Genomic DNA, 18,785 nt, shown 5'->3' on the forward strand with positions numbered 1-18,785 from the left:
ACAGGCGTGAGCCACTGCGCCCGGCCTAAATCCCTGATTTTAAAACAAATTATTGTACTTGCCAATTTTGGAGTGGGAGAAATAGTTTATTACATCGCTGTTGGAATTTGTATTTTTCTGTTCATTGGTGAGTTTGAGCAAATATTTATATTTATCGACTATGAGAATATTCTGTTCTATAGTGAGTCTGTATCCTTTGCCCAGTTATTTATGGCATTTCCAAGAATTTATTTATTGATTAGTTAACAATTTTTCATAAGAAAGTTAGCCATTGTCTGCCTTACGTGATCAAAATTTTTCCTCTGCAGCATATACGTCTTTTAATTTTGTTATTTTCTTCATGCAAAGAAACCAGTAATTTTCTTCAAATATTTTTTCGTTTGTGTCTTCTGGATTTTGTCTTGCCTATGAAGCCTTACTTTTTAAAAAAGAATTATTTTAACAAGTTTACTAAAGCATAATTCCATACTACAAAATTCACTCATTGTACATGTAAAATGTAATGATTTGAGTAAATTAATCGATTTGTGCAATTATCACAACAATCCAGTTTTAGAACATTTCTGCCATGTCCAAAATTTCCCTATTTATAGGAAGGTTCCGCACCCAATGATCTGCTTTTTGTGTCCATAAATTTACCTTTTCTAGATATTTCAAGTAAATGAAATCATACAACATGTAATCTTTATGTCCAATTTCCTTCACTTAGTTAAGTATTGAAGTTCACAAGTTTTGCAGTATGTATCATCATTTTGTTTGTTTTCATTTCTTCTTGTCTTTTTTCATCTGTGTAAATTTAAGTACATAAGGTACAAGTGTAACTTTGTTACCTGCATCGATTGCATAGTGGTGAAGTCGGTGTTCCACAGCATCCATCACTCCAATCACACGTATTGTACCCACTAAGTAATGTCTCATCAGAGTGCAAGGGTTGAAATTTGCCTTGTGAAAACTACCCTGATGTTCATGGTAGCTCCCCTGCCAGATAAGTTTACTCTTGTCCCCTTTTATTGTTGAATGATATTGCCTTGCCTGGATGTAGTAGAATTTTGTTTATTCATTTACTAGTTGAAAGATATTTGGATTTTCAGTTTTGGCCTACTGAGGCTAAGGCTGTTCTGAACCCTTGAATATATATTTGTGAGGATATATGTTTTTATGTCTCTTAGGAAGATTCCAAAGAATGAGACTGGTGGGTCGTAGGGCAAACATACGTTAAACTTTTTAAGAAATTGCCAAATTACCAGGTATTTGTAAAATCATACACTCCCACCAGCAACACATAAGGGTTTAAAAAGTCTGTCTTCAACCATAATTATAATGATGATGGTAGTATTAGAAATAACATCTGTCGTACTCGCTTTGGCAGCACATATACTAAAATTGGAACAATACGGAGAAGATTAGCATGGCTCCTGCACAAAGATGACACGCAAATTTGTGAAGCGTTCCATATTTTTTTTATAAGAAAAAAACAAACAACCCCATCAAAAAGTGGGCAAAGGATATGAACAGACAGTTCTCAAAAGAAGACATTTATGCAGCCAACAGACACATGAAAAAATGCTCATCATCACTAGCCATCAGAGAAATGCAAATCAAAACCACAATGAGATACCATCTCATACCAGTTAGAATGGCAATCATTAAAAAGTCAGGAAACAACAGGTGCTGGAGAGGATGTGGAGAAAGAGGAACACTTTTACACTGTTGGTGGGACTGTAAACTAGTTCAACCATTGTGGAAGACAGCATGGTGATTCCTCAAGGATCTAGAACTAGAAATACCATTTGACCCAGTCATCCCATTACTGGGAATATACCCAAAGGATTATAAATCATGCTGCTATAAAGACACACACGTACGTATGTTTATTGCGGCACTATTCACAATAGCAAAGACTTGGAATCAACCCAAATGTCCATCAATCCAACAGACTGGATTAAGAAAATGTGGCACATATACACCATGGAATACTATGCAGCCATAAAGAAGGATGAGTTCATGTCCTTTGTAGGGACATAAATGCAGCTGGAAACCATCATTCTCAGCAAACTATCGCAAGAACAGAAAACCAAACACTGCATGTTCTCACTCATGGGTGGGAATTGAACAATGAGAACAACTGGACACAGGAAGGGGAACATCACACACCCTGGCCTATTGTGGGGTCGGTGGAGGGGGAAGGGATAGCATTAGGAGATACACCTAATATAAATGACGAATTAATGGGTGCAGCACACCAACATGGCACATGTATACGTATGTAACAAACCTGCACATTGTGCACATGTACCCTAGAACATAAAGTGTAATAATAAAAAAAAGAAATAACATCTGTCTTGGTAATTTCATATTTTCTCTTTATATTTCAAGTTTTATTTATCCAGAATGTATTTAGTGAAAGAAATGAATTTGGAATACAACTTACCAAAAACTGAAACTAAATTTCAACTCTTTCTGTTTCTATTTCTAGACTCTGTTTTACTAGCATATTTAATAAAAAAGAACAGTAACAAATGCATTTTTAAAAGTAAATGTATAGTATGTTTTAACACCTTACAGAGCTAGTCACTCCTTATTCTACTTTTTTTCAATAATTTCCCTGGAAAACATATTTACCTCATAAAATAACATGTCAGCGTACTTGAGTTCTAAAAACAATCTTGTTTGCTTGCTCTTTTGTTTTATTGTAATTGAGTTAATGGCTGACATTTAATACGTTCTATATGTGTGTGTGCATATATATGTGTATATATGTGTGTGTATATACACATATATACATATATATATAGATAGATGGATCCAAAACTCTGAATTGAGGGTGCCTATCAGGAATCTATAGGCCTTCGTGTGGAAGTTAACTCAAATACTTACAACCTGATAGTACCACATTCTATCATTTCCCTACCCTGAAATCAGTCTTTCCTACTCCATCCACCAGTTTTTTATTTTTAAAAATATATGATTTTGTTCCTTTTCTTCCCATGTGCATCAGGCCCACTCTGCAAAGGTTGAATCCTGACCTGTGTGAGCCTGTGTGATCCCACGGTCATTCCAATGTGAGAAAGTGGGTACTGGAAGCACCCTGGAAATAGTTGCTCCTTATAAAGGCACACGGTAGAAAGGAGTATCCTTTTCTTCCCTTTGGGAGTTGTTGTGAAAGAATAACAAACCTAAAGCTGCTGCATGGGTCACCCTACCATCTCAGGAAAGCTGATGTGCTGTGTGTGACAGAGAGATGAGCTACGAAGTTCCAGGATCGCTGGTGATGCCCCTAGCCTGCTAAGTTGAGCAATCCTGGAGACGCCCAGCCTTGGATCTATCGGCTATGTGAGATCATGGGTTAAAGAAAAATAAAGCCCACTACATGTAATTTCCTGCTATTAGCAGCAGAAGGCATCTTCAATGAAATATTCATTCCACCACATTTTGGTTCTACTTTGTAGTTCCACCCCCCAAGTCTCATATAAAATGAGAAAATCATGTCCTCAACTTAGGAATCCTGAGGCCTATTTGTTGCAACTCTGTGATCAAACAGAACAGACATAATTATAAGCTTAATATACTGCTATAGGATTTATACTCTTACAGGATATATATGTACCTGTACTGCTACGTTATGTACAAGGAACATGCAACTAAAAATAAGATATGCATAGAAACAACTTTTAATTTGATTGAAAATAAAATAACAGTCATCTCTGACAGTGGAGAAATTATGCTCAAATGATTATTACTTTGAAATAGACCTCTGAATTATGTACTTTTAGATTTGACATTTCATACTGACTCTCAGATAGAACATAATGGAGAACCCTCCGTCTTCTAAATTTGTCTTTCTCTGAAATCTGTACAAGTCCTTTGATGACACTATATTATTGAAGTCTCTGGAGTGAAACACTATACACTAATTTACAGTTATAAATGCAAAATATTGTAGACGGGGTGAAGAAAGAGTTCTGATTGCCTTGCTGGCTGGTTTCTCATCTCATGTTGGCCGAGTTTGTTTCAGTTGTTATAGTCTGTTCTCAGTTTTTATGCATTGCTTTTTTAACCATTAGGTTTACTTTTTTAATTGACAAGTAAAAATTGTATAGTATATTTATGTTGTACAGCCTGAGGTTTTGATATATGCCTATAGTGTGGAATGTCTAAATCATGCTATTTAACATATGCATTACCTCACATACTCATAACATATACATGAAAATCTTTATTCTATTGGGAAATAATCCTCCCTTTTCTTTTCATTTTTTGTCTTTGGAGCCAAATGGACCAGATGATATTTAACTCCATCTTTGAGAAACATTTAATAATGTCATGTGTTTGTGGTACAGGGTGAGTATACAGATGCACAGGAGGCCATAGGGTTTAAGTAAAGGGGCACACAAAAGTTGAAGATGAGGCGCTGCCATCATTGCTGGACTTCAGGCCAAGGGCAGGAGCTGAGGAAGCCACAAGGGAGGACATTTTCTGCAGTTGCTGAACCAGTAGCAACCAGGTCCCGAGAAAGCCCTCTCTTGTGGCAGAATAACAGCCAGGCGAGAAAGCTTTTCATCCTGCAAAGCTGGGGCAGAAGGTTCTTCCTTGAATGTGGTCATCTGCACTTCAGCTCAGGAGTCCTGTAAAAGACAGGAGAGTGTTGTTTTTAATCTGGCTCTACTAACAGTTTCTTTTTCCGTCTTTCAAGGACTCAGATGAGAGCACCGCAGGAAGAAGAAAAACAAGTTCCTGAGTCTCCCAGAGCCAATAGTGCCGCAAAGCAGAGGCCTTTTCTAAGTGGAGAGGAGGAGTTTTGGTGTAAATTGCCTGATCAGAAATTTGGATCCAAAGTATTTCCTATTATTTCTGTCTCATGCCTTATCGCCTCTACCATCATTCTAGTGTGCCCGGAGTTTGTTCCTCCAGGTGGCTTTGTGGTCTCACTGACTTCTAGAACGAAGCCACGGACCTTCGTGGTGAGTGTCACAGCTCTTAAAGGCGGCACCAACCCAAAGAGTGACCAGCAGCAAGATTTATGGTCAAGAGCAAAAACACAAACCTTCCAAAGCATGGAAGGAGACCTGAGCAGTCTGCCGCTGCTGGCTGGGGTGACCAGCTTTTATTCTCTTATTTGTCCCCGCCCATGTCCTGCTGATTGGTCCATTTTACAGAGTGTTGATTGGTCCATTTTAAAAAGTACTGATTGGTCCATTTTACAGAGTGTGGATTGGTCCATTTTACAGAGTGATGTTTGGTCCATTTTACAAACATCTAGCTAGCCACAGAACACCGATTGGTGTGTTTTTACAGAGCATTGATTGGTGCATTTTAAAAACCTCTTGTAAGAGAATTCTCCAAGTCCCCACCCGACCCAGAAGTCCACCTGGCTTTACCTCTTCTAAGGGAAACCGTATCTGTTTGTAAAAGAGGATTAAAAGGTATTACCTGTTGGCTGAAGTCCAGCGTGTCCTGGGAAAAAGAGGAAAAGATATACACTTAAAAGATATGGAAGCAAATCTGTCCTCCAACACAGATTTCTCTAACAACACAACCCACACCAACCAGGGCTGAAAGGAGCAGAAACAGACCATGTGACCCATGAAGCGTGACGTGTCTGTCACAGGATCCAGTGTGATTGCATTAACCTTAGTGGCTCTTCCTTAATTTGCTCCGGGATCTCAAACCAAAGGACCCCTACTTGTTAACCTTCCTCTTGTCTCTGCAGGCCACAACTATTATGCCTTGACATAGTAACCATGCACTAATGATTTCTGGATTAGCAGGACATTCGAGCCGCTTGGGGAAAGAAAATATTTGTTCAGGGCCATTCATATACTGAGAACTAACCTCAGCAAAGCCATAGTTCCTCCTCCAGAAAAGCCTATGGAGAGAGCCAGCTACCAAAGGCTCCTCACCTTTCTGATTCCTGAAGTAGATGAACAGCCCAGCCCCAAGGAAGAGCAGGCCCAGCACAAAGCCCCCGACTCCACTCAGCATCTTGCTCTGTGCAGATTCAGACCGTGCTCCTGAGAGAGGAAGCCAGGTTTAGTGATGTTTATTCCAAACTGAACCTCTTTAATTGAGACTCTAAGATTCAGAGCTTTGAAAATGGGGAAGAAGGCTGCCCCACAAGAACTAAAATAACTAGTCATTTCTGGAGAAAAATAGGATTTCAAATCACACTGAACAGTTACAGGGTTCAGAAATCAAACTCATTCAAATATTACAGCCTTGATGTAACGCACGAGTTCAACATCTGATCCACAGAAAGCCTGAGACTCAACGAGGCTAAGTAGTTTGTCTAGACTGACAGAGCTAATAAAAGGCAGAGCTAAGATTGGACTTCCTTCATGTCAGGTAGGCCCCTACACTTCTCCTTTTCCCAAATCACAATAAATAACTCAGAGCAACAGCATCACAAACTCAGTCTCAGACCCAGAGACAGGGCCTGGAGCCTGGGGAGAGCGGGTGACCCTGACCTGTGATATCATGAGGAGGTTCAAAACAGGGACAGTCTCTCCTGCCTCGCAGGCATGTCTGATTCTGCAGGGGGTACAGGTATTTCTAGAAACTGGTACAGGGCTATCCCCAGTGACCTGTACTGATGGAGATGAGAATATGGAGCAAATGAAAATAGGATGTGGGAGAGGAGAAACCTGACACTCAGGGATTAGTACAGTCCCCTTCTTGGTGGGTGAGAAATGTATGAAGTCAGAAAGCTGCTCACTCCATTCCACTGTGAGAGGGCTCGCCACGCTTGGGTGCTCCACTTGGCAGGTGTAAACCTCTCCACTCTGAGGAACTGTTTCCAGCATCACCAGGGTCTGGAAGGTCCAGTCTCCATTCTGGATCAGGCCTGTGGACACCACCCCAGCCTTCTCTTCCTGGCCGTTCCGGAACCACCTGACTTCAATGCTGCCTGGATAGAAACCATTCACAGAGCAGACCAGGAGGTTGTGGTGCTGCAGGGGCTGGGTCTTTGAAGGATACACAGTCACCTTAGGTTGGACTAGGAGAAAAAAGGTAGAATGAATGAGTCAGGAAGACGAAGTAAGTCTCCTTGTTTGGCTGTTTGTCTGCTTCTCTGCAAACCCAGGCTCTGACCTTGACCAGCCCTCAGCACAGCTGGCCATGTGGCCTCACAGTGTCATCAGCCTGGAATTTAATCTTGATAGTTAGCACCCATTAGATTTGAGAGATGTTGTGAAAAACTGTGTTTGTTTCTTCGTAGCTTGAAATTGGGATGCGTTGTCAAAGTGTTTATAAATCTTTGAAAGTACAGAGTGTAGTAATTAATACTGATATCTGAGCCAGGTTGCCTGGTTCAAATCCAAGGTCTTCCTTTTACTGGTTGATCCTGGCAGAGTTTTTTTATTCTTCTATGCTCAACTTTGTCACCTACAATGAAGGATAATTATACTAATTTACCTCTTGGAGTTATATGAGGATTAATGCACATAAAATATATAAAACGATGACTGAAGATAGCCTTCAATTTATGAGGTCAGAAGGCTTCTCACTCCATTCCCCTGTGAGAGGGTTCATCACACGTGGGTGCTCCACTTGGCACCTATTTATCATCCTTGTACACCGTGACGGAAAAATATGATTTAAAGCAATGTGGATAGACAAAGGGACAGAGTTGGGTACATGAGGAAACCGAGTATGAATTTTTAGGAATACTACCACCATGCACTCACACCTTAGAACACCACAGAAATGTCCCACCTGTTAAGGTGGGACAGACAGAAATGATTCTCCAAATTTTTACGTTTCTAGAAAAGCATGAGTCCTAAAGCAGAGAGAAGGGTTAAGGAACATCATTTTGCTTTTGAAAGTTCTTTATATTTACATTTAGCTGATCAATGAATCTCCCGTGCAAAACAAGCATTATGATTTTCAGGCCTATCATTGTAAAATGATTTTGCTTTCCAGAATGACATTTGGATTAAGGCAGGGTCTGAGACTCATTACTTGGGGTGCTTATGCCCAGGAAAATCCCTGACACTAGCAGATTCTCAATACGTACAACTATTTCTTTTTTTAGAATTAAGGAGAAACCTAGAGACAACAATACCATAAAATGGTAGATTTAAGATGGGTTGTAAATCATTAATAAAAATTTTGCAATGTATTTTATTAAATAAAAATGTTCAAATTCTTAACATGGAAAAGAATTTTCAAAATCAACATACAAACCACAAACTGGAGCAAATGCTGAATCAAATATCAATAAAGCGTTAATAATCTTACAGTGTAAAGAACCCACAAAGTCACTGAGAAAAATACTAAGCCTTGAGATATTAGACAGCAGATCATTGTTCCCTACTAAATACAATAGGGAATTCTTAGAGCAGTAGTTATAATTGGTCAATAAATAGGTCAAAATAATTCAGAAGAATTACAAATGGAAAAATATAAATTAAAAATTAACCAGAAACATTTTCAACTTTTGGTGAACGTCATAATAAAGGTCAACAAAGGAGAAAGTGAGGTGAGTTGTGTCACAACCATTACATATGAAAGAATAATATGTAACTACTAGAAAACTATTAGCATTATAACAAAATAGTAACTGTGTGAAAATTTTAATTCAAAAAGTTAGTTTCACAGTCATTTCTACTATGTAAAAACATACACACTAAAAACAAAAACAAAAAACTAGGAAGAAATTTAGACCTAAAGAAGCTTCAGAGATGCCTCAGAGGTCTCCTCAATTCCCCTAGAAATTAATCTAATGCTTTTACAAACAAACACCACACGCTTTTATTTCAGAGATTACATGAAGGGTGTGTGCCAGGGACAGTCTGGAACTGGCCTCCTCACATTATCCCAAACCTTCCAGACCCCTTAGCTCTCCTCCCCTAAACCTTCACCCCAACCACACACCCCTTACATTTCCCTTCCCTGCATCTCTAAGGACCCAGGACAATCAAGGTCTCCTCTCTCTCCAGCCCCCCGCACCCACCTCCCATGTCAGCTTCCCACAGAGGCTTCCAAGGATAAGCAGCAGCCCCCTCCTGTCTCCCCTCCCACAACAGCCACACAGACACAGACACAGACAAATCCACACACTCTACACACACACCTGTGCCCTCAGAACTGCTTGCTGGGGATTGAGAGGATTCTAAATGCTCACAGATGGCGCCCTCTCTCTCTCTCTCTCTCTCTCTCTCTCGCTCTCTCTCTCTCTCTCTCTCTCTCTCTCTCTCTCTGACACACACACACACACTCTCTCTCACACACACACACACACACACACTCAGATTCCCAGCTCACAGGGACCCAGGCCCTGCCCCCGCCGCGCTCACCTCGCCGCTGCACTGTGAAGCTCTCCACAACCCCGTAGTTGTGTCTGCAGTAGGTGTCCACCGCGGCCCGCCTCTGCTCCAGGTAGTCCCTCCGACTGTTCCAGTTCTCGGCGACAGGCCGCCCCAGCTCCGTCACCGCCCGGTACTCCCCCACGTCGCTGTCGAAGCGCAGGAACTCCTCCTGGTTATAGAAGTGTCTCTCCAGGAGCCGCACCCGCTCCGTCCCGTTGAAGAAGTGACACTCATACTTAACCTGCTCCAAGAAACGTGCTGTGGGGACACGAAGGATCCGGTCACACGGGCGGTCTCCTGAGAAGACACTGACAGCGACGCCGCCATCCGGGGCTCCTGGGCGGGCGCGGGCACTGGAAACCTTAACCGGTGCCACCTGCACCGCCCACCACCAGCAGCCCAGGGGCTCATCCTCCGTCTTCCTGAGGTGAACGGGGGCCTGGGGCACCATGCGGGAAAACCCCTTCTGATTCCCAGACTTTTGGGATCCCCTCCCTGCCTCCAGCCTGTTTGGAGAACTCAATGCAGGAGCTGGAGGAGGATCCGCCCAGCACCGCAGCCCGCGCCGCCTCCTCTGGGAGCCTCCACAGACACTCTCTGCCTCTTCTCTCATCCCACAGGCTTTACCGGTTCCTTCAACAGCACCCACCGCGTTCACCCTGTGAACACTTCCTTAGTGATGACCTTGTGCCAGGCCTCTAGGAATCCAAACAAGGGAAAACAGACCTCTCCACTCCGCTGGGGAGCTTAAAGAGCAGGGAAAGCCGTGGCCACAAACCAAACACGCTGGAGCTTAGACAGGAATGGGAAATGTCGGAAGTGTGGAGTTCTAGAGCGGAGAATAATATGATGATCTCAATTACATTAGGGTGCCAGAGAAGGACCCTCTGAAGAGAGACAGTTCAGATGGGACTTGACAGGTTAAGCAGGTGTGAGCCAGGAGGCAGAGTGGAGCCTGTGTGTCTGTTTGGACAAAACGGGGGAGACATATTTCAGGTTTAGGAAATCCCATGTACAAAAACTTGAATTGATGAACTTCTTCAAGAAACTAGAACAAAGCTCACTACAGCAGAGAGGCTGAGGGAAAGGAGGGTAAAAGATTAGACTGGAGAAATCACAAGAAGCCAGGTATTTAAAAGCCTCGTGGGTGGTGTTATGATTTTGGATTTATACTAAAGACAATGGGAAAGCATCAAAGAGTTTTAAGGAGAATAAAACCATGATCCTGGTAAATGTCCACAAATCTTCCTTTGCATTTCTAAATCCACAAAGCTCAGAAATTCAGTTAAAAAAACTTGTTTCCGCAACTCATTTAGCAAATCTCATCTGATGAGGGTACGTGGTCAAAGGTGTCTCAGAGCTCTTATTGGCTACAAGTGCTTCTGTAGTTTCAATACATATAAACATATGTACATATATGTGTGAAAATATACACAGATGTAAAACACTTTGTATATATTTTTGATGTTTTTGTCTTTATGTCTGAAGTGTGAAAATGACAAAAATAACTTAAAAATAATCCCGTGGGTAAAAGTGAAATAAATAAGTAGAAGTATTTTACATTGTGAATAATATCAAATGTAGAATCACTACAGAAATCTGAGGCATGTTAGTGAGAAATAACTTCAGCAGCATCACTATTTATGACTTACAAGGGCAAGTTGTTGAAAGTTAATAGAGATAGTTGTGACTGACGACTCATGAAAATGTTGAAAAATATTGCATAAGGCAAAAACTAAATACTAAAATATTGAGCTTGCATTGACTAAATGGATTCAAGAAGAAAGCGGTTGAATTCATGCAACTGTCTAATTTTTTATGATGAAACAAGCAAAAATAAACCATCAAAAACTGAACTGTGTGTTGACTGTAAAAGAGATGTGAGACTAGAATTTTCAGAAAGAGCACAGTGTGAACCAGTGCTCTCAGCCTCAGCACTATTGACATTTTGGACCAGATAATTCTTTGTTGATGGCAGAGGCTCTTCTGAACATTGCAGGTTCTCTAGCAGTGTCCCTGGCTTCTACTCATTACATAGCAGAAGAAACCCCTGTTGTGACAACCAAAAATTGTTCCAAACATTGCCACCCCCAAGGATGATGGGAGGGAAGGGAGGGGTGGTGAACTATCCCTGGGTAAGAACCACAGGTGTGAACCATCTGAAAAAATCTGTGTTCAACAAGGTACTATTAGTTATGGAGCAGCTGAGAATTGCATTGGAAAACATTTGTTGACAATCTGGGTCCTACCTAAAAAGAATATTTTGTAGAATTCTGGTCCCAATACAGTGCTATATTTCCAGAAAATGAACTTGATGAGAACCAAGATTTAATGATTTCCTTGCCTTACCAAGCAGTCACTAATCATATCACTTATCATTGACATCATATTTTTTCTTAATTTCTCTACCACTGGTCCACTAATTATCTGTAGTAATGTATCACAACCACAGCTATTTTATTCCCATGTAATGTCCCAACTAACTCATGTCTTTCAGTCTCCCACTCCCAACAATACTAGCAGGCATCAAATGACCAGCCTTGGCCAGAGGCAGAACTCTTGGTTTTGTAGTCAAGTCCCCTCAGAAAGGGAGAAACCAAGAAAATGACCTTCTCATACAGACAGTTTCAAAAAATGAGCAGGTCCCCAGACTGCAAGCAAGACCTGCGGAAATCTCCCTTTGCCTTTTAGAAACGACGGCAGAGAGGTGGGCACCCTGGATCAAACAATGCCTATCTTTTCATCCCTAAATTGTCTAAGCACTTTCTTTATAGAGAGAAAGCTAAAAAATAAACATGTGTGGAGTTGCTGTCCCTGTGGCTTGCATGTAGCACTGTAATCCATGTCCATGTGTCCCACTTAGGGTTGACAGATTTGGCAAATAAAACCAGAGGATGCCTAGGTAAATTTGGATTTCTAATAAATTATGGTTGTGTATCTGAAATTCAGATTTAACTAGGAACCTGTATTTTATTTGGTAACTCTAGCCCACCTTGCTAGTCAAACCTCAGAAGAAGGAGTGATTTAATACTTCCTTGTGTTCTTCAACACATGACCATTATAGACATACAAAACTTTTAAAATGATAAATGCAAAATGAATGAAAGTTTCTCCTATACATGGGAACTAGCAGCCCTTGCATCTCTGTCCCCACTCTAAGAAACAACCTGGTACATATGAATATCAGAAATTCTGTCATTATCAATAATTCAGACACAATCAAATCACTGCTCACTAATGACGGACAAACTCTCAAACTCTAGAATCAGAAAATCTGAATAAAAAACATGATCTCTTCTACTTGGGTCAATTTTTACCAACCGTAAGCCTTTTCGTAATCTATCAAATGCATTTAATAAATAGCGTAATCCTCACAGGATTACTGTTAAGTGTAAAATTAAATGATGACTCTTCTGAGCACTGATCACATAATAAACACTCAAATACATTCCCATTTTAACTTTTATGATCCCTATAACTGCAGTTCACATTATTTTTGTATTTTTTTTTTTTTTTTTTTTTTTTTTTTTGAGACGGAGTCTCGCTCTGTCGCCCAGGCTGGAGTGCAGTGGCCGGATCTCAGCTCACTGAAAGCTCCGCCTCCCGGGTTTACGCCATTCTCCTGCCTCAGCCTCCCGAGTAGCTGGGACTACAGGCGCCCGCCACCTCGCCCGGCTAGTTTTTGTATTTTTTAGTAGAAACGGGGTTTCACTGTGTTAGCCTGGATGGTCTTGATCTCCTGACCTCGTGATCCGCGCGTCACGGCCTCCCAAAGTGCTGGGATTCAGGCTTGAACCACAGCGCCCGGCCTATTTTTTGTACTCCTTAATTCTAAAGCAATTAATATCTTCATCATGATTGTGCAATTGTCTTCTATTCTTCTATTAGCTTCATAAAGAATTGTCATTCTGAAAACATAGGGCAGAAACACTGGTTTATGTCTAATAATGCAGTCTACCTGAACAAACCTCACACAAAAGAGATCTGCTGACATAGGAGAAAGGGACTTTCTAGATGCTGAGATTTAAACTGCAATCTGATTTCCAGCACTACATTTGTGATACTGGGTTTTACTTATAACCTTTCAATTTTAGATTCCAGAGATGTATGTTTTTAAATACCACAGATACAATAGGATCATTACTGAAATTGAATGCTGAAATTCATAGGTCTGGTACACAGTCACTGCAAAATGTTACATGGCATATACTGATGGCGACCGGATTCATTTTATTCATCACTCCATTCTCATGTCCTAGAGTAATAATTGCTATATTCTATGTCACCAATAAATATTGGCTGTGTGAAATACTGGCTGTGTGAAATATTGGCTGTGTGACATTTGCATGAGCAGTCATCACTGCATGCAGGGGCTCTCTGGTATTTCCTTGCTAATAATGACTGAGCATCCCTGGTTCGCAGGTCCTCCTCCATCTCTTCAGCTTTTTTAGCTTTTTCCCTAGATTCACCTGGCTCCCTGAACCCAGAGCACAGTCCTTCCCTGAAGCTCTCTACTCAAAATCGTCAACCTTAACCTCGTCCTCACTTCTACTCACTTTCAAATGGTCCAATCCAGTTTCCTTCCTGGATACTCCATTGATTGCAAATATCAACTCCACCAAACGCAGCACTTGCTTCTCTGTCACGTTCTCACTTCTTCCCACGTTCTCACTTCCCCCTCCTCTTAGCGGTACTCACCACAACTGACCTCTCCCTTCTCCTTGAAAAAAAATCTATTTTCCTTGACTTACACGCATTATGTTCTCTTGGTTTTTCTCCAACATCCCTGGGCTCTTTCAGCCCCCTTTGCTGGCCTGTGCCCTCTTCTTTTTTCTCCCCACAATCCATCTTCCTATGTAACCTCTTCTAATCCCTGGAATTTAACGCACTACACGTATTGATGCCGCCAAGATAAATATCTGAAGCCCTAGCCTACCATGAGTCTCTTAAATGCCATTGACCTTCTGATTGCTCCAATAAATGTCAATCAATCATCTAAAATTTAAACAAAACTTTTATTTCCAACCACCCATGTCAAATCATTTCCTTCCATAGTTTTTCCTATCTCAATAAACGACACTACCACCCACTTATTTGTCAAAACAAAATCCTTAGGAATAAGCTTGATTGTTCCACCCCCTTTACAGTAATTCATTAACAAGCTAAGCAAAAATACATGCCGAGTCTGTCCACTTTATCCTTTTCACTGTCTTTATCACTAATGCACTCCATGAAGCCACAGCCTGTTTTCCCTGGAGAATTTCCTGCTGTGCTCCTAAATAGTCTTCCTGACCACTTGTGAACCCCAACAATCCAATCCCCACAGAATCGCTAGAATTAGTTTTAAAAATTGAATATAAGCTGGGCAGAGTGGCTCATGCCTGTAATCCCAGGACTTTGGGAGGCCAAGGCCCGTGGATCACGAGGTCAGGAGATCGAGACCATCCTGGCTAACACGGTGAAATCCCATCCCTACTAAAAATACAAAAAATTACCTAGGTGTGGTAGCCTGCGCCTGTGGTCCCAGCTACTTGGGAGGCTAACGTCGGAGAATCACTTGAACCCAGGATGTGGAGGTTGCAGTGAGCCAAGATTGTGCCACTGCAATCTAGCCTGGGCAACAGAGCAAGACTCCATCACACACACACACACAAAGTTGAATATAAATTGACTCTCCTTGTAATCATACAGTAACTTCTCGTATCTATTTAAATAAAATTCAGTCTGGGCACAGTGGCTCACGCCTGTAATCCCAGCACTTTGGGAGGCCAAGGCAGACAGATTATCTGAGGGCAGGAGTTAAGACCAGCTTGGTCAGCATGGTGATACCCCATCTCTACTAAAAATACAAAAAATAGCCAGGTATGGTGGTGGGTGCCTGTAATCCCAGCTACTTGGGAAGCTGAGGCAGGAGAATCACTTGAACCCGGGAGGCAGAGGTTGCAGTGAGCCAAGACTGCACCACTGTACTCCAACCTGGGCAACAAGAATGAAACGCCATCTCAAAAAATAAATAAATAAATAAATAAATAAATAAATAAATAAATAAAAATAAATAAATAAATAAATAAATAAATAAATAATATAAAATAAAACTCAAATTTTTTACCATGGACATCAGAGCCTAATATAATGAGGCTCCTGGCTTCCTCTCTGTGTCCTACCTCATCTTCTGCCTCTCCATTTCCTTGCTTTCTATACATCAGCCCCCTAACCTTCTTTCTCTCCCTCCATATAATTTCCTATGCCAGGGCTTTCCCCGGATTCAGTCTCCCTAGAACTTTCATCCATTAGATCTTCACAACTGTCTTCTTATTTTGTTGTCTCAGCTGAATATCACTTTCTCAGGTAGAGCTCCCTAAACATATGAACTAAAGTAGGTGAATCCATTTCTCTCTTTCCACAAACCTGATGTCTTTTATTCAGTGCACTGTGACTCTCTAACATCTTCTTCTTTGTTAAATGCTTGTTGGGTTAGTGTCCATCTCCTCTACACTTGTGTAACTTCCGTGAGAGTAGGGACCCTCTCTATCTTAATCAAATAGAATGATTTGAACCTAGAATGGAGCCCAGTACACAGTAGCTGCTGAGAAAAAGAAGTGTGGTTTACATGAATAAACCAGGGTATGGGAACTGATCACCATGGGCATCCTGGAAAGCAAGAAGGGGCTCAAGCTCCAGCACTCTTTCATTTTGATGTCACACTAGACCCCTTCTCCTCTCGCTGAGAAATATAGGCAAACTTCTTCTTTCTCCTTCTTCTAGTTGGAAGAAGAATTCACAGTTAAAGAAACAGTGATTTAAGAAAAAAGAAATTTTTTTATTAAGAGTCATCTCTTTTTGCCTGGGCACAGTGGCTGACATCTATAATCCTAGTACGTTGGGAAGCCAAGGCAGGAGGATTGCTCGAGTCCGGCAGTTCAAGACCAGCCTGGGCAACATGACAAAATATCATCTCTACCAAAATTACAAAAATTAGCTGGACATGGTTGCCTGCCTGTATTCCCAGCTACTCTGGAGCCTGAGGAGGGAGGATTGCTTGAGTGTGGGAGGCAGAGGTTGCAGTGAGCCTCGATCGCACCACTGAGCTACAGCCTGGGTGACAGAGCCAGGCCTTATCTCAAAAAGAAAAAAATTATCTCTTTCAATGGATCTCATAGTGTTACAGATCTGTGCAAGCTTTAGAGATTTCTGGAAATGATGACAACATAAATGGGCAAAAATAGAGAGAAACTGGAGGAAGAGGTAAGTACATATAGTTAATTAAGGAAAGCTGAGGGCATGGTGGGTGAACTCATGAAATTTAGTACAAGACACCAGTAAGACAATGAGTTCCCAGAACTTTGCTCATTGACTTTCAGCCCTATGAGATGTGGACAATGTCCGCATTGTCTCGGTAACTCCACTCAGAGTATATAGTTTGAACCTTAGGAAATTTCTCATATTTCATTATTTTTGACTTAGAAAAATAGAATTTCATATAATTTATACTACGTTAATTAAATCTCTTCTGTCATTTCTAGTTAGAGTATGTCGGATATGTAGGAGAAACAAGCATAGAAAGGTTAAAAAAGATTCATAATAAACACTAACCTGGGCCAGTTTTTCAGAGGATGCCTTAAGTTCTTCAGGCACCAAAGAATACCTCACAAATGCTCTGTATCTGTAGGGTGACTCCAAGTACTAAAGATCTCAGCTTCAGTTCCAGGGATTTTCCCCATCAGAAAGAAAGAGCACTAAGTATAACTTCTGTCAGAGAAGCTACATACATTACAGGGATACAGGCTTTATAAACATTGGAGTTCAGAAAGAAAAGAAAGGAGATAATAAGGAGGCCACTGGGTCCATCCTCACATATGAGGAAGAGGGGCCAACATCAAAGGTCCTGTGGAGGATATAACCCAGGATGGTCTAGGAGAGTTCCTTTGAATTCCCTTGACTCCCACAAAATTTTCAGTAAGAACCTCATTTTGTCTGACATAAGTCAACATAATAAAGGGAAGTGTCATATGGGGAATTTATTGTAGCATCTTTATTTCTAAATCCTCTAAGGACCCTGAGGAAATGTGATGCAAAGGTTTTATTGGTGGAGATCTGAGAAGAAATGGCCTGTATGGAGGCCCCTTACACAGTCTCATGGAGAGGGCAAGTAGCCAAGCTCCTTTTGTGGTGGAAATAATTGGGAATCCAAAGATAAAGATGGACAGTCTCTGAAGAAAACATCACAATTTCTTAAGGGACACGGCCTGGGCACATTGTTAACAAAACTCCCTATTTTCCCCACCCTATAGTAGCTCAGCACCCGCAATGTGCACTTACGTTGGGTGTCCCCAGCCAAAGCCAGTGGGGAGCTCAGCACCATCAGTGTCACTGTGAGAGCTGCCATGCAGGAGCCTCCGGGGAGCTTCAGACACACCATGCTGGAGAACAGGACAGGACCAGGGGCCAGAGGAGCAAGGCAAGTCTCACTCAGGGAGAACTATGACCTCCCTCCACCCACATTCCAAATTATAAGGAAGAATTTACTGATTTCCTTGCTCCTGGATTGGGTAATCTCGTGTGGGAGAACCAATCAGCATCTGAGTTCAATAGCATCATCAGTCGCTGGTCAGAGATGCTGTATGAAGGTCCCCTTCTGAAACAGAATTTCCTTCTTTAAAGGATTGTTTTAATTTAGTACCTGAAAGATTTGAAGCAGTTGCGTGTAAAACACTTTAATTGGGGCGCTATTTTTAGCCAGCTCTGTGCTGGTCAGTGATGTGTTCACAAGTTGGAGCCTTGTAAGAGCATTCATTTCACACTTGACAACAGAAGTGTTTGCAGGAGTGAGTGTGTGACTGTGTTTAGGAGTAAATGAGATGGAGGGAACATGGTTGCAAATCAGGAGACCTTTCATTTGGTCCTTATTGCACCATATCTTAATGTTGTAGATTTGGGAAAATTACTTCATGTCTCACAGTTGACATGAAGGCACTGCGATCTTTCAGGTCTTTCAATACTGGAAAATGCTGTGATTCTGTGGACCCTTCAAGGAGCGGCAGCACCGGGTATCTGATGATATGACAGAATGACAGCTGTTGACTAGAAAGTGTAATCTGTACCTATTTACAGGTAGAGATGTCTCTAATAAGTTAAAGGAAATTGAAAGTTAGTTAATAATTTAATCTGATTAAAAAGGATTTTCTCAAGTTTGTCTCCTGATGCTGTCCCCAAGTTTAGTGGCACCTCCAGAACACACACAGGCAAGGGGCTAACAGGGGCCACCTATGTGCAATGGAGGGTCTGAAGGTGCCTTTGCATAGCACTTACCCTAACAATGTGATAAGATCAACAGTGAAATCCAAGTATTCAGGGGTCTGAGAGATCGATCAAGGACTCAATGTCAGCTGTTGACGGAACAACTCTGTTTTAAAATAATTAATATTTTATGTGAAGAGTGTTCAATCCCTCATTCCTGGTTCCCATTAGGATTTCCTC

The 18,785-nt window shown here is 41.3% G+C and overlaps 1 protein-coding gene and 1 non-coding gene across 2 annotated transcripts; one reads left to right on the plus strand and one right to left on the minus strand.

The window, feature by feature from the left end:
- The first annotated feature begins 1,353 nt into the window (after positions 1–1,353).
- Positions 1,354–1,460, plus strand: LOC115897072. Its single transcript, XR_004057019.1, has one exon. It is a non-coding gene; the product is annotated as a U6 spliceosomal RNA (small nuclear RNA).
- Positions 1,461–3,648: 2,188 nt separating this feature from the next.
- On the minus strand, positions 3,649–17,830 carry LOC104673877 (HLA class II histocompatibility antigen, DRB1-1 beta chain). Its single transcript, XM_010378043.2, has 6 exons — positions 17,628–17,830; positions 9,297–9,566; positions 6,713–6,994; positions 5,901–6,011; positions 5,431–5,454; positions 3,649–4,625 (listed from the first exon to the last, which is right to left on the minus strand). Exons 1-6 carry the CDS (start codon positions 17,725–17,727, stop codon positions 4,612–4,614), a joined length of 801 nt encoding a protein of 266 aa, XP_010376345.2. The 5' UTR covers positions 17,728–17,830; the 3' UTR covers positions 3,649–4,611.
- Between the last annotated feature and the right edge of the window lie 955 nt (positions 17,831–18,785).

This window comes from Rhinopithecus roxellana, chromosome 4 (assembly GCF_007565055.1).
Source record: "Rhinopithecus roxellana isolate Shanxi Qingling chromosome 4, ASM756505v1, whole genome shotgun sequence".
NCBI classification, from domain to species: domain Eukaryota; kingdom Metazoa; phylum Chordata; class Mammalia; order Primates; family Cercopithecidae; genus Rhinopithecus; species Rhinopithecus roxellana.